The sequence below is a fragment of the Rhinoderma darwinii genome, chromosome 5 (genome assembly GCF_050947455.1).
Source record: "Rhinoderma darwinii isolate aRhiDar2 chromosome 5, aRhiDar2.hap1, whole genome shotgun sequence".
In the NCBI taxonomy this organism is placed as follows: Eukaryota; Metazoa; Chordata; class Amphibia; order Anura; family Rhinodermatidae; genus Rhinoderma; species Rhinoderma darwinii.
The window spans coordinates 266,927,284-266,951,568 of NC_134691.1; the positions used below are offsets into that span (position 1 = coordinate 266,927,284).

At 42.3% G+C, this 24,285-nt stretch overlaps 1 protein-coding gene across 1 annotated transcript; it reads left to right on the forward strand.

The window, feature by feature from the left end:
- The first annotated feature begins 598 nt into the window (after positions 1-598).
- On the forward strand, positions 599-20,889 carry CDV3 (CDV3 homolog). The gene is made up of 5 exons (XM_075827116.1): positions 599-964; positions 13,223-13,299; positions 17,109-17,245; positions 17,543-17,702; positions 18,381-20,889. The coding sequence occupies exons 1-5, from the start codon at positions 599-601 to the stop codon at positions 18,505-18,507; spliced, it is 867 nt and encodes a 288-aa protein (XP_075683231.1). The 3' UTR covers positions 18,508-20,889.
- The last annotated feature ends 3,396 nt before the right edge of the window (positions 20,890-24,285 follow it).

Below are 24,285 nucleotides of genomic sequence, written 5' to 3' on the forward strand. Positions count from 1 at the left end.
TAGTAAAGGTGCCACCTCTACCTGTACAGCATTAGACCCTGTATAGTGAGTTATCTAATGTATATTTAATAACATGATAACAGGAGGCGTAGACTATGTAGGAGTGGTGAGGCTGGGCCTACACACATGGCACATTCATTTATATCTGCCCATTTTAATGCATGCCAGAAATGACTGTGGCCATTTTTTTGTAATGTTGGCAATAATTCACACAATGCCATAAAAGTACATTTTCAGCTAGATTGTGCAATTTTCACATCTGATCACAAATTACTTCAAATAAATTAAAAGCTTCTGCCGAAAAGCAAGTAAACTGACGAAAAAACATATCTAATCTACACTGCCAACTTCCCTGTGAACGTAGCGACTTCCAATACAGCAAATCAAATGGCATCAGGCCAGTGTATAGCGTTATCAATAAAGTTATTGAAGAAAAAAATAAATAAATAATCCAAACACAAGTGGCCAGACACGTTCCATGTTGAGTAAGTACAGGCAGACTGGCGGGCGATACCACTTTAAGAAAAGAAGGGGAAGTGGAGACACACGTGATCTTGTTCACCCTATGCAAACTGCTTGGTATTGTGTTCCTCCCCCTATGAATGAGCTAACTATGGTTTGTTCCCGGGTGTGGGCAGCGCTTCCGGCCTCACCGATCCACCCAGTCAGTTGGTGTGACCGGTGCGTGCAGTGTCCGCCGTCACAGTCGCACTTTTTGCCGCGTGTGCCAGGTGTCGCCAACATGGCCGAGCCAGAGGAGAGGAGCCTGGACGACTTCTTTGCCAAAAGAGACAAGAAAAAGAAGAAAGAAAAGGGAGGCTCTGGCGGCCCGGCAGGCGGCAAGGGGGCAGCGAAGACGGCGGACGGGACGCAATCTACGCTAACGTCACTGAGTGGCGCAGTCAAGAGCTCCAGGAAGGAGAAGTCGTACAAGAGTGAGGCGCAGGACACGCATCAGGAAAAGGTGGGAGCATACAGCCAGGGGTGTCACATGGCCGGCTCTTACTACACGTGTGGGCACACAGCTGGCAGCAGCATGTATGTCAACGCCATGTTCACTCCCTAGGTGCACCTAGCTGTATTGGGCGTCATTGTGGGGGAACTTTTATCAACACAAGCGTTTAGAAGACGTGAACTCCGCTGTAATCTGATAATACAAGTATTACTGCCGATAACTACTAACAGAAGGGTGAGATATGAGCCGACATGGCGGGCGGACCCCGATCATTACCAGTATTCCTGACAGGGCGGCGACCCCCACAGCTACGAGTACCAGTGTCAGTAGTGGGCCTGGGCTTAGCTACCGTGTATATGTTGCGGGTCCTGTCACCACCTCCTCAGATGCAGGTTTACTTAGTGCTCCACCAGTAAGAAAAGCGACGTATGGGAGGATCTCTATTCTGATTGGTATGTGCGCAGGATGGTGGGGACGATTGTTTCTGCAACGGGGGATCTGTAAGGTTTGTGCTGCACCTTGATGACTGATGATTGCACATGACTCCCCCCCCCACCCCCTTGAGTTAAACTGCGTCAATTTTTGCCTCTGTGGGTGTGTACGCAGGGGAGGATCTCCTGCCCTATGTGCATTCTGTGTAAATCTCTGAATATGCCACTAAATACCATAGACCACTTCCCTTATTCCCTATAAGGTGTGATGCTCTGAATATGCCACTGCATACCATGCTGTGGCATACATGATACATAGGCCCCCATGTCTTAAATTAAATGTAAAAAAAAAAATGTATACTGAGCGGGGTGTTTTTTTTGTGGCAGCCAACTTTATAGAAGAGAGCAGCAGAATACTCTTTCCTATACAGTTCATAAAATACGTTTACCGGCCCAGTGGGTTCAGAAACTAACGCTCCATTGTTGGGCTTCGGTCACATCTGCGCCAGGGTCCCGTTGCGTCTGAGTTTTTTGTCAGAACGGGGCCCTGACACAAACGGAAACCATAGGTTTCCGTTTCCATCACCATTGATTTCAATGGTGACGGATCCGGTGCCAATGGTTTCCGTTTGTCTCCATTGTGCAAGGGTTCCGTCGTTTTGGCAAAGGTGTGAACGAAGCCTAATAGTTCGGGCCTGTAGAGCTCTATGGATAAGTTCAGCATATGCGCCAGGCACATACCTGAATGCACACAGATAATTGGGCTTACCGGTTTTATTTTTATGGTGAGGGGTCATTAGTAGTCTCCATGTAACTGAGGGTGGTACAACGTTCTCAATGCTGATATATAGTATAACCTATAGAAGCTATATAGTTTAACCTGTGACTGGGCCTCCACAAATGTGCTTCACCATAAAATAAAAAGTAATACTAGGAAGTTAAAGCCCTTCATTTGTCCTCATTGATGCAGCTAAATAGTCTAATGGTTTGTAAATAAATCACCCGACTTTCCTAGAATCCTGAATGGCAAATGAATCTGATTATGTAGCCGTAGTGGAAGAAATGCTGTATAGCCAAGCAGAGTTCACATTCAGTAGTCTCAGAAAGCGGGGTGATGTCCGCTGAGTGGTCTCTAATGTCTATCACACTGCTGCAGCAGCAGACCGGAAGGGTAATATTGGGGGCAGGCCAAAAAACTAGAAGTTATTCTCACATAGGGGATGCAAATCAGTTACTGGCCCAAACAGTCCCTTTAATAATATGGAACACATGTGGTTAAGGAGCTAGGAGCACCTATATGTACAGGTGATTTCTAGAGATGCTCTGCGCCACTACTGCACAGTAAGAACTGCTGGAAAACCACATGTCAAGATCGTGAAAGTCCCGAGAATCGTAAACGGTCATTTCACCTTTTACATCGTTTTTCAAGTGTTTTATGCTTTATATAATACAATGATCAAACTCCACGCACATGCTCTTCAGTGTCATACCTAGATTTAAAAAAATAAATAAAAGTGCAGTAGGTTGTAGACTATGCGCTGCTCTGGTCCACAGTATGAATGGGATTTTTAAATAAAACATCTGGCCCACGCAGGGCAGCTGCCAGATCACTAGGTAAAGGGTTTGTGTTTTTAAATTGAAACAGATCCTGATCAGCTGATATAAATTTTCTGGTCATTCTCAGCAGTCTGTTTTTTTTTGTTTTTTTTCTTGCATGACCGTAGATTATTTTACTGCAACTTTTAATAAAACTGCAGCAGAAACTGCATGTGTGCATATAGAAATAGGTTGTCTCCCAAGAACCACCCCTTATTCCTTACGAGGCTGTATTCACACGTGGTTTGTGTCTGGTATTGCTTCTTAGCTCCATTCAAGTGAATGGGGCTGAGCTGCAAAACCACACACAACCTGTCAGGTGTGTTACTGTTTTGTAAAGACAGCCATGTTTTTCTAATCCTGGACAACACCTTTAACACAAGGGTCTCCAACGGTTGAGAAACTACTAACTCCAGCATGCCCTGACCGGCTGCGGTGGTCCGATACTTTGTATGGGAGCACTGCACGAATATGTGGTTGCCCGGAATCATGGGCGGTGATTACGGGCACGGCCGTGTGCATGAGGCCTAACTACTTGCCTTCTGAAAAACATTTCAGTTAAATATTTTATAGAGCGTTAAAAAAGGCCCCTGTCACACTGCATTGTGAGCCTTCCGTCCTTCCGAGGACTACAACTTGTTCCACTGTGTAGGCTATCCGTGGAATATGCTGCCCGAACAGCCCTGAACCCCCCCCCCCCCCCTCTTCCGAGGCTGCTGGTGCCAGGCATGTGAAGTTGCCGCGGCTCCCCTCTTCTCTCACCTGCAGCTATTGTCCCACGGTGCTAGCACCCGGAGTCCCCGGGCTGTGGGTTAGAGTAGAGAAGCTGCGGCACCTCCACATACCCGACTCCTGTGCCTGGTAGTTGTTATGCTAGAGGAGTAGAGGGGGAAAACAACAAATAGGAGGGCACAGCAGCCAGACCCCACTGCTCCAGTGTGAACTGTCCATATATGGGCGGTGATGTCACTGGAGCCTCCAGATGCATATGTCTAATGGAGGCCTATGACAGATCTATTACGCCATCTGTTAAACTAATAGGTTGTTTTTTTTTTTAATACTAGATCCACTGGATAGAATAGTGTAGATGTATACCATACCGCAAGACGAAGGCCAAAATAACTTTTGACCTCTGTCGGTATAATAGAGCCCCATAGACATATTTACATTAGGGCTAAAATGCAATGTGAAAGGGTCCTAACTCTGTACTTGTACTAATTTTAAGTGCTATATTGTTTTAATCTCCATCACAGTAGAAGTAAAAATTCTGCTTGGTCCGCCTTGGAATCTGTATGGAGTTTATCTGAACTTCACAGGCATTTGTGTGACCTCATGCTGTGTAATGCATCTGCGCTCCAACGATGCACTGCTCTCTGATAACAATAATACAATACATTTTTTCATTTGACGCTCTCTATGGACTTCGAATAAAATATATTATTGAAAAGTCAGTACCAGATAAGTAAAGCAAAGTATTTGCAGAAGTATTCAATATTTACTCTGATTTAAACAGTGGATAGTTGTGCAAAATTTAAGGCCCCATTCACATGACCGTAAAAAATCTCCGTAATTGCGGACCGTAATACGGTCCGCAATTACGGACCCGCCCGGTTATATTGGCCGCGGACACCTTTCCCTATCGCTACGGATAGGTGTCCATGCCGTAGAACCGTGCTGGGAATTATGGAGCACGTCCTACTTTTGGCTTTATTCGGGCTGTGATTACGGGCACGGCCATGTGCATGAGGCCTAACGGTTTGGGGCGTCAATTTAGTGTCAAACATATAAACTTTGATATGTACATTGTGGGTGAATACCAAAAAATACAAAACTCTTGTAGAGTGTAGAAATGGCAAAATGTACAATATATCCTGTAACAAACCTGTGTGGAACAGCTGTACGTCTCCTGCAGCATACCATATCATCCAAGAGTAGTATAGGGATGGCTGACCAAATCTAAAGGCAAATCCCAAGTAAGGCCTGATTTACATCGCGTTTTTACATTGGAGGTACGCGTCGGGAGGAGTCCAAACATATACATCTAATGGAAAGTAGCGACATATCCCAAGTCTTAGGCATACATACGACATCTGAATTTCCAGGGCATCGTGCTACTTGAAGCACACTGCATGAGGAAGACCCTGATGTCACTGTAGTTAAAGAGGCTCTGTCACCAGATTATAAGTGCTCTATCTCCTACATAATCTGATCGGCACTGTAATGTAGATAACAGAAGTGGTTTTTATTTTGAAAAATGATAATTTTTGAGCAAGTTATGAGCCATTTTAGATTTATGCTAATGAGTTTCTTAATGACCAACTGGGCGTGTTTTCACTTTTGACCAAGTGGGCTTTGTACAGAGGAGTGTATGACGCTGACCAATCAGTGTCACACACTTCTTATTGTTCCAGCCCAGCTTCATTCACTGCTCATCCACTGTGGATCATGCTGAGCTGGAACAATGAGAAGTGTATGACGCTGATTGGTCAGCGTCATACACTTCTCTGTACAACGCCCACTTGGTCAAAAGTAATAAAAACGCCCAGGTGGTCATTAAGAAACTCATTAGCATAAATCTAAAATTGCTCATAACTTGCTCAAAAATGATTGTTTTTCAAAATAAAAACCAGTGTTATCTACATTACAGCGCCGATCAGATTATGTAGGAGATAGGGCACTTATAATGTGGTGACACAGCCTCTTTAAAAAGCCCCTGACATCACTGTCCATATATGGACAGTGATGTCAGGGCCGAGCTCTGCCTGGTGACTGTTCCTGGGGAAGCTGCCTAAGGTATACTTTAACGTATACCTCTAACTGTTGCCATACTGTTGCAATCGTCAAACATAGGCTCCCATGTTTTAAAAATGAAGGAATAGCATAGTCTGTTCTATCATCAAAAAAGAAAGGCTACAATAAAGTACCAGCGCAACGGAGGCCAAGAGGATGCTCTAATGGGTCTGTCGGGCTAACGGAGCCCGGTGGATACATTTATCTTGTACTTCATGAGCTTTCTTGATGTACACGGTAAAAGTAGGGCACAATTTGATGTGAATCAGGCCTAAACAAGCTCCTGATCATTTTGGGAAGGTGACTCAAGTCACTATCTCAAGGCAGCGACACAAGACCAGCTGGCAGAGAATACGTGGTATGAACGCCAGGTATGGTGTATGGTACTTCTAGCAGGGCAACTTTTAAGTTTGTAGAGCAAGAACAAGTCCAACCATCCATGCAGAATATAATGCAGTAAATTCCAGTAGGTTCTGTCTGTGGTGGAAATGAAATGGCGAATTTACAAATGAGAACATTTTGGGTGGGTCTGGAAGGATTATGCTTGAGGTGGTAGTTATTGAAGTAGGACAAACTTGACTAAAAGTAGTGGACTTGTGCCACCATCGAACATTGGTTATTAGTTAGGAGACAGGATATGGGTGTGGCTGGTGAAATGTGGAATTAGCGCTTATTGAACTCGCACAGCTCTCCACAAAGTAAGGACGTACAGAGTTATTTGGGGCAAAGAGGGTACCAAATTTGTTACAGGCTTCACTGAACACAAAGCAGGCAAAAAATAGGGTAAAATAAGGTCTGACTTCAATTAAACCCATAAAGGGAAATTTGAATGCACATGTACCAGGGATAATTGGGCTATTCTCGCAGCCCTATAGTGCCAAAAAACCACCAAACTTCTTGTGGAGATACAGAACATTCAGTCAGATATGTGCCTGCTTAAAAACTCCTTTTTATAGGGACATTAGATGGAACCGGTATCAGCAGGGTGTAAAAAGAGCAGTCTCTGGAGGACCGCCAGCTTAAGGATAGGCCACATATGGCGGCAACACGAATTGACATGCTACTGATTGAAATTCTGTAACGCAGGTAAATTTCCGCACGTGTTTTTTTTTTCCGGCAGAATGTAGGTGTGATTTGTTCACTTATCTACTTTTCTGCTACTGTAAATGCTGCAGACTTTCCACGTGTGGCCTTACTCTAATGGTATGGAGTCTGGGCTCCACCGCTCCCCTTTCACTGAAGTCACGAACACGTTAACATTTATCGATACAATTTCCTGTATAGATCTGAGACAACTGCCACAGTTCCACTAAAGAATACATCACGGTTCATTCTACTTTCATCTTATGTTCTGAGTGGAGAAAGATCATTTAAGAATCTGCTGTTTTTCTGCAAAGTACTAATGTCTGTATTTAGAGAGGCCTTTACATATTGCATTTATTTCATACTAGCCCGACAGACCAGTTCCTTTGCACTATAAGATTAGGTAGTACCTCTATAGCCCCTTACACTACCACGTTCAGGAGATCCACGTTTCCATACATCTTTTTGTTTTGGAGAATGTAAACTTGGCACTTATAAGAGGAGAAAGATCTAAGGAAATGTTAGGGAATGTTCCTCCTTCTCCCTACTTGACTGTTATGTATTTGATCACTAAAGATGTACGAGAGAGAGGCTCTCATGGACGTGATGTGTCAGGGGACTTAAAGGGAATGTGTCGCAAATTAAACCTTTTTTTTTTTAAGTGTCGTTACTTATTTCTATTATATTTTTTACGTTTTTTGCTGTATGTTTTATTTTTTTTCCGTATGGTGGAAAGTATTAAAAATTAAATAAGAATTTGACATGTTTTCCAATGTTGGCCACCAGGGGGAGCTCTTCCCAGAATTACCGCAAGGTGAATAAGGCAAAGCAACCTAACTCACAGCTGCCGTAAATGTGAGAGGGGACCTCACCCCCCCCCCCCTCTCACAAGCCAGGTAAAGGTGTCTTCAAATTGCTAAGCAGTGTCCGGCAGCCATATTGGGTGTGATTCTGCAGCTGGAAGAAGTTCTAGGACACACCAAAAGGCTAAGTGTATGTTCACACGCTTACTAAACAAAGGGAAAACCGCTCCTAATTTTCATCCATTTTTTAATCAAACTCACGTTTTTTAACGGCTGTTTTTGGAGCTGTTTTTCTATAAAGTCAATGAAAAACGGCTCCAAAAACGTCCCAAGAAGTGATGTGCACTTCATTTTGGTCGGGCGTCTTTTTACGTGCCGTTTTTGGAAAACTACCACGTAAAAAACGCCCTGTCGGAACAGAACGCAGTATTTCCCATTGAAACCAATGAGCAGATGCTTGTAGGCGTTCTGCTTCCGATTTTTCAGCTGAAAACATTGTGTGTGAACATACCCCTAGGGTATGTGCACATGCTAACTGCATTTACGTCTGAAATGACGGAGCTGTTTTCAGGAGAAAACAGCTCCGTCATTTCAGACGTAATTGCTCGTACTCGTGTTTTTGCGAGGCGTCAATTACGGCCGTAATTTGGAGCTGTTCTTCATTGAATTCAATGAAAAACGGCTCAAATTACGTCCCAAGAAGAGTCCTGCACTTCTTTGCCGAGGCTGTTATTTTACGCGCCGTCTTTTGACAGCGACGCGTAAAATTACAGGTCGTCGGCACAGTACGTCGGCAAACCCATTCAAATGAATGGGCAGATATTTGCTGACGTATTGGAGCCGTCTTTTCAGGCGTAAAATGCCTCGTTTACGCCTGAAAATAGGTTGTGTGAACCCAGCCTTAAAATGATGAAAGTGAAGTGAATGACTTTTCAGTTGACCGGTTCACGCGCCGTGTATTTGACATGTGTTTTTTTTTTTTGCACATTTTACGTGCAAAAAAAAACAACCACATAAACGCTTGATTACACTTGATTTTGCATGTTTGGGGGATTTGTGTGTGGGGGGGGGGTGCTCACCGCTGATTCTTCAAAACAGCTGATAAGCGGCTATGAAGTATCAGCGGTGCCCGTGCACACTCCGCTCTGACACACACACACACACACACACACACACACACACACACACACACACACACACACACACACACACACACACACACACACACACACACACACACACACACACACACACACACACACACAGTCTTAAAGGGGTCGTCCTGAGATGACCCGACGGGGGAGGGGGCCAATCACCGCAGACAGAACCACACAACTACGGCATGAGGGCAGGGCTTGTCCTGAGTGCACAGTCTCTTGTTATGGACAGAGTTATAGTCACATGAACCCCGTCTGATGAACCGGTAACCTAGGTCCGATCACATGACAGAGGGGGTCACCAAAAACCCTGTGCACCCTCAGCCCGTCCATCCAGCCCTTTCCTGGTTATATCTGCGTCTGGGAAAGCTGGGTGACCACCATTACCCCTCATATTGGAGTGTTTAGGGATGTGACTAATGAACCTCTCGAACTCCAGTGGGAGGGGTAATGGTGGTCACCCAGCTTTCCCAGACCCCTGAACGATAAATCTCTCTAGTTGTGCTGAGACTGTTTGGGAATGTGACTAATGAACCTCTCAGTCTCAGTCCAACTAGAGAGATTTATCGTTCAGGGGTCTGGGAAAGCTGGGTGACCACCATTACTCCTACTGGAGTGTGTTTGGGGATGTGACTAATGAATCTCACACTCCAGTAGGAGGGGTAATGGTGGTCACCCAGCTTTCCCAGACCCCTGAACGGTAAATCTCTCTAATTGTGCTGAGACTGAGAGGTTCATTAGTCACATCCCCAAACAGTCTCAGCACAACTAGAGATTTACCGTTCAGGGCTTTCCCAGTACAGTTTCATCGTGTGTCCTTCACACAAGGGAGGGGGGGGCGTCGGGTGGGGGGGCTGTCGGGGGTCACGAGCGGGGGTCTGTGTGGTAGAGAGTGGGACATGCAGAGACACACATCTTACCTGCAGTGCAGCTGGTCTTCAAGATGGCGACTGCTCTCTCCCTGCAAACAGCTGCTCTGCTCTGTGTGACTCTGACCTGTGTCTGTGCAGGACAGAGCCATAGCGCAAAGTCAATGGAACGGCTCCCGTTCATTGACTCCTATGCACTGTAGCTGCCGTATTCCATCTCTGTATGTGTCGTTAATCGACACATACAGAGATGAAAAACAAAATGGCAGCCCCCATAGTGAAGTAAAAGTTAGAAAAAAGTAAAAAACAAACACACATAAAAGATTTTTATAATAAAACACTAAATGCAAATTGATATCAATATTTTTTTTTTTCGTGACACCTTTCCTTTAAGGGGGTTTTACACTGAGCGATTATCGGGTGGACAAGTGCCCTGTGTAAATCGGGCAATGATCAGCAGATGAACGAGCAAAGGCTCGTTCATCTGCTAATCTTATAGTTTTAAAAAAAGTAAAATATCGTTGTTGCAGCACGTCTGCCTGTGTAAACGGAGTAACGACCGCTCATACCCCTTCATATCTCCAGGTGACAGGAGCAAACAAGCGCCGATCAACGATGTCTCGTTGATCGGCGTTCGCTGCACTGGCCGATTATCGGCCGCTGGAATAAGGCGTTTACACTGTTGATTGCTTTGGACCACCTAACCCTGGTTAGATGCTTGCTTTGAATGGATTTATTCAAAGTCTAACACCTCACGGTAGAATGAACAGACCATTGACGTCACCAAATCTCTTTTCCCTAACCCTTGCTGACATGATGAATGAAGGCATCTCTAGTAATAAAGTACTTTCTGATATCATTCCGCAGCTCTGCTTTGCCTACAAAGCATTATCTTGTCATGTGCTTAGCTCTTCCTCCCCATACTCATTAGTTTGCTGTCATGCTGATCTGGTTATGGTGGCCTGGGACGTTCTTGGGGAAGGAAGTAGATTTCACACATTTGTCTTATTTTATCCATAGATGGGCAACGCCTCAGTTATCTGCCAGCAGTTCACTTTAGAGGTCTCAGTAGTGTTCATTATGATTCTCCAGTTGAGCTAAGCTTAAAGAAAGATCACAGGTTTATAATGATGCCCCGCTCTTCCTTAAAGGCATGGTGTCGCCCCAAAAACATGTTTTTTTTTTAAAATTTAAACATTTAGTGTGTGGGTGATAAAACATTGTTCAAATTTTTTTTATTTTTTTCGCGAGTCAGGAAATATTATAAATTTTTTCAAATTTATAATACTACCCATTTTTGGTCACTAGATGGAGCTGTTTGGAGCTAGTTCCCAAAATTGCAGCATTGCAACATTGGGTTAAAAGCTATCGCTCTAGTGAGCGCTCAGCATCCCCCCCTCCTTTATCCTGGCTAGTGCCGGGATAAACGAGGGGTTTGAAAGGTTTAACCTGCTACACTGTGCGTCGCCATTTTTTGAGGTAACCCACAGTGTAGTAGGTTTACATGCAGTAGTAAACACACACAAACACTAACATACATTGAAATCGCTTACCTGCTCCTGCCGCCGCGGCCCGTCCGCTCCCTTTGCTGCCGCTGTTCCATGTGCACTTGTCCGGAAGCCGCGACCGGAAGTAGTAATATTACTGTCCGGCCGCGACTTCCGGTCCACAGGAAAATGGCGCCGGACGGCGCCAATTTCGAATAGGACTGTGTGGGAGCGGCGCATGCGCAGTTCCCACACAGACGCCGTACACGGCAGTCAATGGGACGGGAGCCGTTCGCAGTCCCTATGGGACTGTGGCTGCCGTATTCCATGTCTGTGTGTGTCGTTAATCGACACACACAGAAATGGAACAAAAAATGGCAGCCCCCATAGGGAAAAAAAAGTGTGAAAAAAAGAAACAGTAAAACACAAACACACAAATGAAAATAAACGTTTATATTAAGGCACTAACATCTTTAACATATTAATAAAATATTTGTGATGACACTGTTCCTTTAAACACCCACAATGTCCACTTTATTTATGGCTTTGTTACTGCATTTTTTTATTTTTTTTTTATATTAAAGGTAGGCACACAGACACAGATTTATTAATACTGGCACACTGAACTTTGTGCCAGTCTCTTCCTCAGAGCAGCATGCACCAGGTTTATCAGTTGGGTGCTTGGACCTGGCATTGTTTTCTATTCCTATTTGAGAAGTGAGAACGGGCTCCATAAAGGTGGCGTTCGGCCATTTTTTATTTTTCTGTACAATTTAAATAAAAATTATATATATCTATATCTGTTTTCTTATTTACGTAAATGCTCCTTGAAATGTTAAAACAAAGCCTAAATCGTTAGCCATGGATAGTGGTGGTTCTTCATTGTTTACATGGTCGGAGCTTTTCAGGTTTTTATCTACAGAAAACGTGGGAAGTCCCTTAATCAGATCCTCTTTATATTCTTTTAGATTTACTTCTAACTACATCTATTCCACTTTTTTTATTGCACCAGTGCCTGTTAATCTGCAGCGCTTCATAGCAGTGACATGGCAAACTACACAGACAGATCTATTGAGATATAGTGTTAATGTTACAGAACTCTAGAATAGATTACAGGATTCTGGTCTTCATACCGATTTACTGATCATTGTGGAATGTCCGAAAATTACATCCCTGACATTCAGGAGCTATGACAACCATGTTCCTGTTGAAGAGTTTTTGGGGTATTGTATATGGCTGAACCTTTTTTTTTCTCCTTTGAAATCGCTGACTCTAGCTTGAATGATAAAGCAAGAAACCCCAGATACAGGATTTGTTTGTTCTGGGCATAAGCTGGGGTTCTTCCATCGGCCCTCCTATTCCCACAAAATTTTCAGACTTGTCTAAATGATATCAGAAACAAAACTAACGAACTGCTTTAAAGGGGTTGTCTGGTCAATAAGATGAATGGCCCCATCCTCAGGTGATCGGTGGGGTCCGACCCCCCACTTTGAAGGGGCTCTGGTGAGTGCTGCTTCCTCTTCATTTCTTACACTACTTCATACTGTACAAGGCTGACACATTTGTAGTGGCCAAGCACAGTATTACAGCTTACTCCCATTCATGTACAATGTTTTAAAGGCTATGTACAGCTTTTTAAATACTTTTTATGAAAAATAATTATTTTTGGAGATACAGCTGCTTTGTATCCTGTATACAGAGCAGCTGTATTTCGCGCTGAAACCTGTATCAGTCAGGTCAGTGGCACTGACCGGTTCAGTGACCGGCCATAATCGAGCAGTTACCGATCACATCTAAGTTCATAACTTAGATGTGATCGACAACAGTTGGATTTCGTAGGAGCCGCTGGCCTGACGGATACAGGATACAAAGCAGCTGTATCTCCAAAAGTAAAAATAATTTTTAATATAATATTTAACCAATTGCGTAAAAACACACTAATCTATTTTATTTTTTGTATAAAAATGTAAATGTATAGCCTTTAAGTCTCTATTTGAATATGAAATGTTTTGCAGTGCTGATTTGTCAAAGTTGTTCATCTTTATTTGTAGGAAGATGATGAATGGAAAGAATTTGAGCAAAAAGAAGTTGACTACAGTGGCCTAAGGCTTCATTCATTGCAAATAAGGTAATGTCTTATGGATTGTTAAAATTCACTTTTATTGACCCATGGCCACATATGGCGACGAGTCATTATTCTCTATAGCGTTTTCTAGGCTTGATAGTGCTCACTTGGCTTTCAGTGTTTTAAAAAAAGATTCCTTTAGAGGTGATTGTATTAACGTATATAAATGTGTGGTGAATACAATGAACTAGCACTTGATTTATTTATTCCAAGAAATCTACAAAGCTATCACTGCACGAATTGTGGATTGAAAAATAAAAAATAACTTAGAGGCTCTGTCACCAGATTTTGCAACCCCTATCTGCTATTGCAGCAGATCGGCGCTGCAATGTAGATAAGAGTAACGTTTTTATTTTTAAAACACGAGCATTTTTGGCCAAGTTATGACCATTTTTGTATTTATGCAAATGAGGCTTGCAAAAGTACAACTGGGCGTGTTTTATGTGCGTACATCGGGGCGTTTTTACTTCTTTTACTAGCTGGGCGTTCTGACGAGAAGTATCATCCACTTCTCTTCAGAACGCCCAGCTTCTGGCAGATCACGCTGTGACGTCACTCACAGGTCCTGCATCGTGTCAGACGAGCGAGGACACATCGGCACCAGAGGCTACAGATGATTCTGCAGCAGCATCGGCGTTTGCAGGTAAGTAGCTACATCGACTTACCTGCAAACGCCGATGCTGCTGCAGAATCAACTGTAGCCTCTGGTGCCGATGTGGCCGACACGATGCAGGACCTGGGGCAGGAAGTGAGTGACGTCACAGCGTGATCTCTCGAACACGCTGTGTGTCTGCACTGCCAGAAGCTGGGCGTTCTGAAGAGAAGTGGATGATACTTCTCATCAGAACGCCCAGCTAGTAAAAGTAGTAAAAACACCCCGATGTACGCACATAATACACGCCCAGTTGGACTTTTACTTTTCAACACGCCCAGTTGTACTTTTGCAAGCCTCATTTGCATAAATACAAAAATGAAATAAACGTTACTGTAATCTACATTGCAGCGCCGATCTGCTGCAATAGCAGATAGGGGTTGCAAAATCTGGTGACAGAGCCTCTTTAAGTATACATCAAAATAATAGTGGCACCCAGTGTATAAAAACTGATGTTCAATCACTGACTGCCTCAATCTCCTCACCTACCACTAAACCCCAGACTGATGATGTATAATAGAAGGAGCAATTCCTGGGGTACAGTCTAGCGTTAATCTGGCCCTGGGAGACTTCTAAAACCGTAACGCTGGAATGGCTGATGTACTAGATACTGTCTCCCTAATATCAGCTGTCTAAATTGTATGTTGCATTTGATTAGGCATTCATTCTCTACGTGGGGAATCATCAGGAGATTACAATGCACGGAGAACATTAGAGCAGTTAAAAGTGATGTTTAACTGCTAGATGGAAAAAGCAGTTGGGCCCTATTCACACAACCGGGATTCCCGGCCGTGTGATAGCCGTTTTTTGAACGGCTATCACATGGCCGCAGTAGGAACAATAGACCCTGAATGGGGCTATTCAAAGGGCCAATTTTTTTTTGATGGCCCGGTATACCCAAAGTCTATGGGGTAGTGTAAAGCATGGCTGTCACTTGGATGTGATCCGACTGACGGCAGAGGTTTCTGCCGCTCGCTCTTTTCTCCTTCTCACAGTTCAAAGTGCATGTGAGAAGGAGGAGGGTATTTTTTTTGCTCCCTGTAGGAGCGTAATCCCTGGGGCTGTGTGGCACTACCTACGGGGGTGGGGCGGTGTGGCACTACCTATGGGGGTGGGGGGGGGCTGACCCTAACCTTTACATATTTGATATCCCCGTAATCGTGCTGACCCATAGAATAAAGTTAACATGTTATTTACGCTGCATAGTAAACTGCGTAAATTTATGCTGGAATGGCTGCTTATTTTCAATTCTCTCCTAAAATAAAGTTAAAAGTTAATCAATATATTACAAGCATCTAAAAATGGTACAATGAAAAAATACAACACGTCCCGCAAAAAACAAGCCCTTATACGGCTATGTCGACGCAATAAAAAAAAAAAGACGTTTCGACTCTTGTAATGCGACCGTGAAAAAAACAAAAAATTATCCCTGGTCATTAAGGGGTTAAAGGCTGTAATGTATTTAACAGATACCCCTTCATGGTAGTGATCTGAGGTGGGTGTAGCTCCAGAGGTATAATATCATCCCCTCTTATCACACCATCTACCCATGATGCCCGCAAAAAGTGCCACCTAAAATAATCATTCTGTCAAAACGAGACCATTGGCACCGGATCTGTCAGCATTCAATGGGGATGGAAACGGACACCTCTGGGGATGGAAACGGACACCTCTGGGGATGGAAACGGACACCTCTGGTTTCCGTTTGTGCCTGTCAGGGCTCTGTTCTGACGGAAAGCTCAGTCGGAACAGAGCCCTAGTTTTAACGGCTCTAATGTTCTATCGGTGCATAGTAATCCCCTGATGACCTCGCATAGGGAATGAATGTCTAATCAATTGCAGCATTGTGTATACAATTTAGACAGCTGATATTGGGGATACAGTGTATCTAGTGAATCAGCCAATCCATTGTTCGGGTTTTATAAAGCATCGCAGGGCCAGATGGACACTAGACTGTACCCCAGGAATTTCTTTCTATTATACATTCATTAGTCTGGGATTTAGTAGTAGGTGAGGCAATTGAGGCTGTTGGTGATTGATATTCAAAGACTGGGTGCCAATATTTTATTGTACATTTATTAAAAGCTTTTTATTTTTCAATCAGCGATCTCTATATTAAGTGGATACAACCATACATTTTCAGTGATAGACAAATATACAAAGGACCAAAATGTAGTAATGGCTAAAAATAATCTAGATTCTTATGTAATGAGAAAGTGTTTCAGAATAATTTAGCAAGGAATGATGTGATTGATCAAGGCAAATTGACCAATGTTCATCAGGTTAAGTTGGCAAAAGTTTTGCCAAGGGATCTGTTTTGCATTCCTCTGATAAACCGCTGTACTATGGACCATTATCATCCACAGGTGCAGTCACAATTCTGCTTGCTGTTACTTGTACCAGATGTACCTCTCTCAATGACTTAGGCCTTATTCACATCTGCGTGGGTGGCTCATTTAGGGGCCTTCGTCGCAGATCCGGCCAATTTAATACCGGAAACAATAGCATAGCATGCTATTGATTCTGGCAAAACCCCGGAAGTCTGACGGAGCTTATTAAAGTCTGTGGTCAATCTGGCAACATAACCGGTGCTTCCGATATTTTCATTGTTCTGCCCCTCTGATGAAGCAGAGCGGAAAGCCAAATGCTGGTGTGAACCCAATCTTAGTTCTCATCCGCACGACCATTGCTGTTTTGCGGACTGCAGAACATAGATCCTAGTGGCTCCTGTGTGCTGTCAATATTTTTTTTTATTTTTTTTGCAGACCCGTACACCAGAGTGGGTGAGATGGACCGCAAATACAGACAGGAATAGGACCTGTTGTATAATTTGCGGGACCCACACACTGATGCAAGCAATGAAATGTATTTGTAAAGTTACTCCATTTTATATTGTGTAAACCATTCGTATTCCCCTGTAGCCGTTTACATTAGACAGCCGGATACCTGACAAAGGCTCCCAGGGCTGTCTCTAGTTAATGCCAGTCAAAACGAGTTTTCGTTTTTACAATTCTGTACACCAAAAGGTCTTTCATATAACCAGCTTGTCCACGATAAACCGAGTTTAGACTGCCATAAAGAGTGGCCTGTAATTGTGATTTCAGTATGACCATATCATTTCTTGTGCTTACCATTGCTGCGTCTGTATTTCTTCTTGTAGCAATGAAAAGGAAGATGATGACTATGAGAAAAAGGATGAACAGGGTGGTGACTGGGAAGAGGCTGGAGGCTGTGGCTCGGAGAAGACCGTGGGTCCCTGGAATAAAAGTGCTCCTGCTCAAGCTCCTATAAGTGTCGGTAAGAGTGTATACATGCCTGTATGTGAGGTTTTTACATATTTTGTACCATCTGGTCCTCAAAAGTATTGGCCCTTATGAATCGGAACTAGTGCCGATTTAAAAATGGAAGTTTGTCTATAGCAACCAATCAGATTTCAGCTTGGTCTTCCAGTGCATGTTATAGGTTACTAATGGTAACGGCTCCTTTAAGTTTTCTACACTAGTTCTATCCATGAGTCCCGGTGTATTTGCTTTTATTTTGGGATTCCTTTGCATGTTTAATTTTTACTGAATCCTTTTTTTTTTTTTTCCTCAGTTCAAGACGAGCCTGAGCCGGCACAGCCCTCTGGTGTATATAGACCTCCTGCTGCCAGAATGTCTGCTGCACCACGAAAACCTCAAGGTCCACCTGAAATCTTTAGTGATACCCAGTTCCCATCTCTACAAGCCACTGCCAAGCATATAGAATCCCGCAGGCAAGTAGTTGAAAGTTGTGTAGTTCTGTGGTGCACCGCTGCTAACAGATGTGAACGGATCTAAACCGGTTTTAACTTGTAGAATGTCTCTTAGTTATTGAATTCTGTATATAGATAATAGGTGTATACGTTTATACATGGTATTATAGAACAGTTCACTAGAGTCATTGTAACTGTATTGTGCTGAATCTACAGACCATCGTGAGACAAACCCCTTTACCTATAGGCCAGTATTAATGAAACAACCCCCATTTCTAGAAATAGCCGCCAAGGAGGTCGGCTAATGGCCCATTCCTGGCAATCGGCTTGTATTTCGAGGCAAAGTTTTGTCAGACAACACGTTTTTCCTGCTGCAGCCACTATAAGAGACATGTAGTCTTACATGGACGCAATATAATACATGGCTGTGCTAAGTCCACAAGAGCAGGATTTGCTTTTAGGGAATCTCTGCTTTGGCTAATAGAGGAGGGTCTCTAGTGGGGGGCACTTCCCCCACATTACATCATATGCTCTACCAGGGCATATGGACCGGTGTTCTCTTGACATGAGTGATTATTTTGTGGATTGTCAGTTGTTGCCTCTGTTGTTCTATTCTGGGAATGATAGAAAGAAATGTGCTGTGTATTCTGCATCTACATTTAAACCTTTGACAAATTTGGTATTTGTTTTATAAACTAGGGATAAAGAAATGGAGAAAACATTTGAAATTGTAAAACATAAAAACCGCGCCAGAGAAGAAGCCGCAAAGAATCAGGCCCTTCAACTTCAGTTAGACAACCAGTATGCAGTTCTTGGTGAACAATAAAGGCGCAAAAACATTTAACACCACCTTTGCAAACTTGCCCTTAAGGAAAACAATCTACAGCTTTTGGACTTGAGATCATCTGAACAGTCTGATCGTCTTCTCTGCTGCGCACTGGATGAAACATGACTGGATCCTCCTAAGTTCCAGATATAAACTTTCCTAATTTTTCTTTTTTTTTTTTTTTTCTTTCTACATCACCTCCCCCTCCCCACGTCTTGAAAATGGGAACACGTGAGAATTGAACAAGAATGCCTATTGTTGTAAGCATTGCTTATCTAAGAGGAAAATGAAAACGCAGCTCTCAGTGGTTATTAAAATCTTTTTATGCTGAGCCTTCACCAAGGTTGACTACCTCAGTTTTGCTATGCCCATAGTAGACACCACATGGATGGCAATCTCTTACACACCACTAGAGATTGTATGTTTTGAATAGCTGTATTGAGAAAGGGAATGGAAGGGTTACTAGATTCCCCCTATCTGTTTTGGTAAACCTACTGAGACTAGATCACTTCACCTTTTTTACATTGTCATCTGCTTCATGTGTCAATCAGTTAAGTGACCTTAAGGTATTGAGTGTAGACCATTTAATGGCTTCTTTGTAGTTTTTCTTTTAAATGGGTAAATGATACACGGGTCATAGAATCTAGTACAAAGCTGTAGTTTGTTGCCGTTTTTTTTAGAGGGTAAGTGTATTTCTCAGAAGCAAGGAATCGGTCTGCCATACATAATGGGACTCGCATACTATATATTACATTGCCATATTTCGCCCCCTTCTTTCTTTAGTACGGTCATGAAGCTATGGTATGTAGGTTTCATCATTCGGTCTTCCGCTCTGGTTGCTTCTCAAAGCTCTGCCACATGTATAAAATATCTACAATGTAAAGTGACATGACTTACATACTACATAGTGGCTAATGAGTTAGTTGCAGGGTGTCCTGGATCATTCTGCACAATGTTAAGACTAGCTAAGTATTACCATTTAAAGTTTAAATGTTTCACAATTTTGACAAGTTATAACTGCCTAAAATATTTGAATTCCAATTTGCCCATTTTGTGAATTCTTTTAAAAAAAACAAAAAAGAAACCTGTTCAATTAGGATAAGACAGGATTTTAAATTGGCTACTCCAGGGTGGGCGTTCAGATTTAAAGGGATTGTCCACTTTCAAACTTCTTTTAAAACAAATGGGCATTCATTCCGTGTGCTCATGCCATACTGTGCCATTATCAACTAAGATACATCTTTAAATTAGAACTCCAATCTCTAGGAGTACTGACATAATATTGTTCCTTGTTGTGCCGTTGAATACAATCTGTCCATAAGCAGCCATTTCATCCGTGGTAGAGGACGGTTGTGGTGATAAATAGTCCTGGTAAATTTTTACACCTATGTTCACCCATCTTCAGTTCTGTGAACCTCTGAAATCCATTCTATTTTAGCTTTAGCAGACATTTTAAAGGGTCACTATATTTGATTTACAAAACCGTATTGGTGATATGGTAACCTCCACATACATAGTCGTAAATCTTACGGGTGTTCATCTGGACTGGCGGTAGAAAACCATAATCCTCATCAAGTCCATCTCCAAGGACAGTCACTGTATGGAAATTTGTATCTTAGTGTTGGTAGCTTTTATTTAAAGAAACTTGGTGTGGTGACACTTTAACGATAGGATATCTGCAACCTTTTGGTCACCAGGTTGTTGAGTTCTTCATTGTAGAACTATGAATGAGATGATCCACTAGATTTTTCCCTTCATCAAAGTTAATTTCCAGCAAATCATGATCTGTTTTTTTGTGGGTTTTTTCCCCCTCCTATTTCGTTCTCCTTCACAAGCTGCTTGACTTTGGCTATGAAATGGTGTAGTATTGCACATGGCAGTAGACCATAATACCAGTTTCTGGTTCAAGGTTTTGCCGTGTGGCTTGGAAGTGTTGGTTGTCGGATAGTAGCACTTGTATTTCCATTAACTCCTCCCCGATTCTTTTTCTTTCTGAAAGGTTTAGTCTTGTTTGAACCGTGCAACAACTAAAAGTAGGGATACCACAGCATATTGTATGGTCACCATTCAGAATCTTTGCCAGCAAACATTACCTCTTTAATGCAGGTATATAATTTATATAAATAAGGAGCTGAAAAGGTTATTTATGTGGAATGTGTGAAAGACTGTAATAGTTTTCTTTCCTATGATATATATTTCAAGCAGAAAACAAAATTAGTAAATTTTTTTTTTTTAAATTTGGTTCCATTTTAGAGAAATTGTTACAAAACATGAATTTATAGGTTTTTATCATGCTGTGATGGGCAATTGGACAGTCCATAAAGAGTGACTTGGGCATGGACTTGGCAAAAAGACGACCTAAATAAAAGCTATTAAAATATGTTAATGTGTCATGTCTGATTTAAAAATTCCTACATATACACCGATCAGCCAAAACATTAGTCACATGACTAAAACTGTTTAGGTTACTGTTGTATCGCCCAAAACAGCTCTGACCAGTTAAGCCATGGACTCCTCAAGGCCTCTGGAAGGTGGTGTGATATCTGGTACCAAGATGTTAGCAGCAGATCAGAATTGTATTTCCAGCTCATCCCACAGATGCTAGTTCAGCTGGAGGCCTGGGAAATTTGGAGGCCGATGTATTGAATGCCATTGTGAAATTCTGTGTCTGATTTCTTAATACCAAAGGGGCCAAACGCAAGGCTCTCACCCAATACTCTTCCTCCAAATCCTTCTTCCATTTATTAAAACTGAAAATACAATGGAGCGGACCTCAATAGTTGGTGGGCGTGCAACAGTTAAATTCAAAAAAGGCTGCCTGCCGGCAGAAATAAGCCCTGTTTTCCAACCATTATTAAAGAGTAAAAATAAAATAAAAAAGTCTTTATTCAATTTGCAACAAGGACAGACTACATGAAATTTAAAAGTTAATGTCCATTTCTGACAGCAATTAGCACAGTGCCAGACGTAAGAGCTCTGTCTAGAAAGGGTTAAGTACCACAACCACAGAGCGCTAGTTATTAGTTAGATTCAAAGGTGTCAATAGGACAATTATTAAAATAAAGGTAGAAGCCCCCCCGACATGTTTCGCTACGATGTAGCGTCCTCAGGGGTATTGGGGCCAATGACAGCGAGCGGCGGTGTCAGTCTCATTAAGTATTCACTGCAACTAGCTGAACATGTGTCCACAATCAGTCGATAGCCTATCCAAGGAGGAATAGAGGACCGAGCCTCCTCCTCCGTTGATTGACAGATTCTGCCACCAATCACTTACTAGTTAGATGCCACCAATGAACAGCACTCAAGTGCACAAGCACACCAGGCTGCTTGATGGTAATCGCTGTACATATAATTATAACATTACTATAATACAAGAAAGAGGTCACCGATGAGTTTATAGATAAGTGCACAGAGGCACAAAGTGAGAAAAGTGATGGGATAGTAACGAATGTGATTAGTAATAGTACCATTCTAGGTACAAACGCTGTGCCCTGATTAAAGACGATATTATAGTTGCTGTGAGCGGCACAACAATATTACTATGATCTAAAGAAGTTATTAGTGGGCTTATAGATCAATACGTTTATAGGGTAGAAAGACATAATAGGCAGAGTTATCATGGACACTGTAGATAAGTGTACGAGTCTACACACGGAGACAGACACACTGGTGTACTGGCATGACTGAATCAGAATGCCGTATATGCCGGACAGCAAGATAATCGCTATACACAGTATCAGGACACTGCTACTATGCAAAAAATAAATTAAAAAAAAAAAATAAAAAAAATAAAATAAAAAAAAAAAAAAAAAAAGTTTACTAGAGAGTTTGTAAAACGGTGCACAAACGCACAATGTGAAGAGAGTGATACAATAATAATACAATTTTATCAAAAAAAAAAAAAAAGGTTTACTAGAGAGTTTGTAAAACGGTGCACAAACGCACAATGTGAACAGAGTGATACAATAATAATACAATTTAACACGCTGGCGCTGTGAGGTGATTAAAGGTGATGTTACAATTACTGTAAGCAGCACAAAAGATGTTACTGTGATCTGGGAAGGTTATCAGTGGACTAATAGATCAATGCGCTAATAAACTAGGGTAAATCAAAATGAGCAGATTCATGATAGGCATTGCAAATTAGTATACACGCTGAAATACCAGAGATATACGCGCAAAGGTGTACCAGAACGGCATAGTAAGAATGCCATTTATGTCAGACAGCGATATAAGTAGTATACAGAATAATACAATAAGATCTATGGATAGATAAAAAGTATGAGATATTACACTCATCGGGCTTAGTAGAGACCAAGCATTCAGAGTCAGTTGCTATCAAAGTGACTCATAAAGAAACGCAGTGAGTTATAATTGATCAAAATATTCAAACCGCCGCTATGTCGCTTACCAAGCTGTAGCCTGGGGGGTACCTGAAGCAAATACTAAGTATGATTGATAGTAGTATATTCATATAAGAAATGTGGATAGTAAGGCAGATTATAAAGAGTTTAATGACTACATTGTCAGTACAGTACCAGAATAATCACACAAACTGAAGTATAGTTCCAGTGTTTGGGTAACGTGTAGGATTCACAGAAAAGCAGCAAACGTAAATCCCTCATTGAGGCCTCCTGGGCTGAGAGATCCAAGGCGATGGATCCAACGTGCCTCCTCCTGTAACAACTTGCGGTCAAGGTTACCTGCTCTAGGGCCAAGTTTGACTTGCGTAATGCCCCAGAATTTCAAGGAGCGAATGTCCCCATCATGTACAAGACGGATGTGCCTAGACAGTGGTGTATCCTCTTTGGTTTATAGTGCTTAGATGTTTAGAAATTCTCCTCCGTAATTCTTGTATTGTCTTCCCTACATATAACTTAGGACAAGAGCAGCTGGCTATGTAAATAACTCCCTTGCTACGGCAATTAATAAATTGTTTAATCCGATAGGATCTGTTATCTATTTATTAAAACTGGGCTCCAGATACTTATCGGCTCTAATCGTATTTAACATGCCATATGTTCTTTATATAAATCCCTTACTAATTTCTGCCAAAGTAACAATTAACCTCTTCCCGCCCAATTACGTAAGGGGAAATATGGAGCAAGCTCACAGATTAAGCGAGCTCCACACACATTGGGTGATGGCTGTTGCACGCAGCCGACACCACTGCAACGGGCGGAATCAAAGTTCACCGCGGCATTTGAAGTGTTAGGGAAAAGGGGTGCGCCCCCTCAAATATGTCATTGTGCCCCCCCCCGCGGTGCGATCGGCCCCCAGGTCTTCCATCTTTGTACGCAGGGCTCCAAAGGAGACTCCGAATCACAATATACTACATTAGTATTGCAGTATATCATGCAAGCGATCCAACGATCGCTGCTTCAAGTCTCCTAGGGGGACTAATAAAAAATAAAAGTCAACCGTTTATTTTTTTTGGAACATAAACAAAAAACTAAGTATTAAGTAAAAAAAAACCTCCCCCTTTTTTTAACATTGATTTAACATATAGCGTTGTTTAAACCGCTCGGTGAATGCTGTAAAAAAATAAATATATATATATGTATATATGTGCAAATTGCTGGCTTTTGATCACCTTAGCGCTTCAAAAAAAAGTTACGTGATCAAAAAGTCGCATATGCCCCAAAATGGTATCCGTGAATACTACAGCTCACCCCGCAAAATGTAAAACCTCATCACTTTGATGGAAAAATGAAAAAGTTATGGCTCTCAGAACATTTTCTTTTAATTTAGCAAATAGTTTTATTTTTTTTAAAAGTG

Bases quoted from the DNA above. Each gene is read 5' to 3' on its own strand.
- CDV3 (XM_075827116.1), top strand. From the start codon at position 599: ATGAATGAGCTAACTATGGTTTGTTCCCGGGTGTGGGCAGCGCTTCCG. The intron at 13,300-17,108 runs GTAATGTCTTAT...TTCTTCTTGTAG, and splicing joins CTTCATTCATTGCAAATAAG to CAATGAAAAGGAAGATGATG. The intron at 17,246-17,542 runs GTAAGAGTGTAT...TTTTTTCCTCAG, and splicing joins TCAAGCTCCTATAAGTGTCG to TTCAAGACGAGCCTGAGCCG.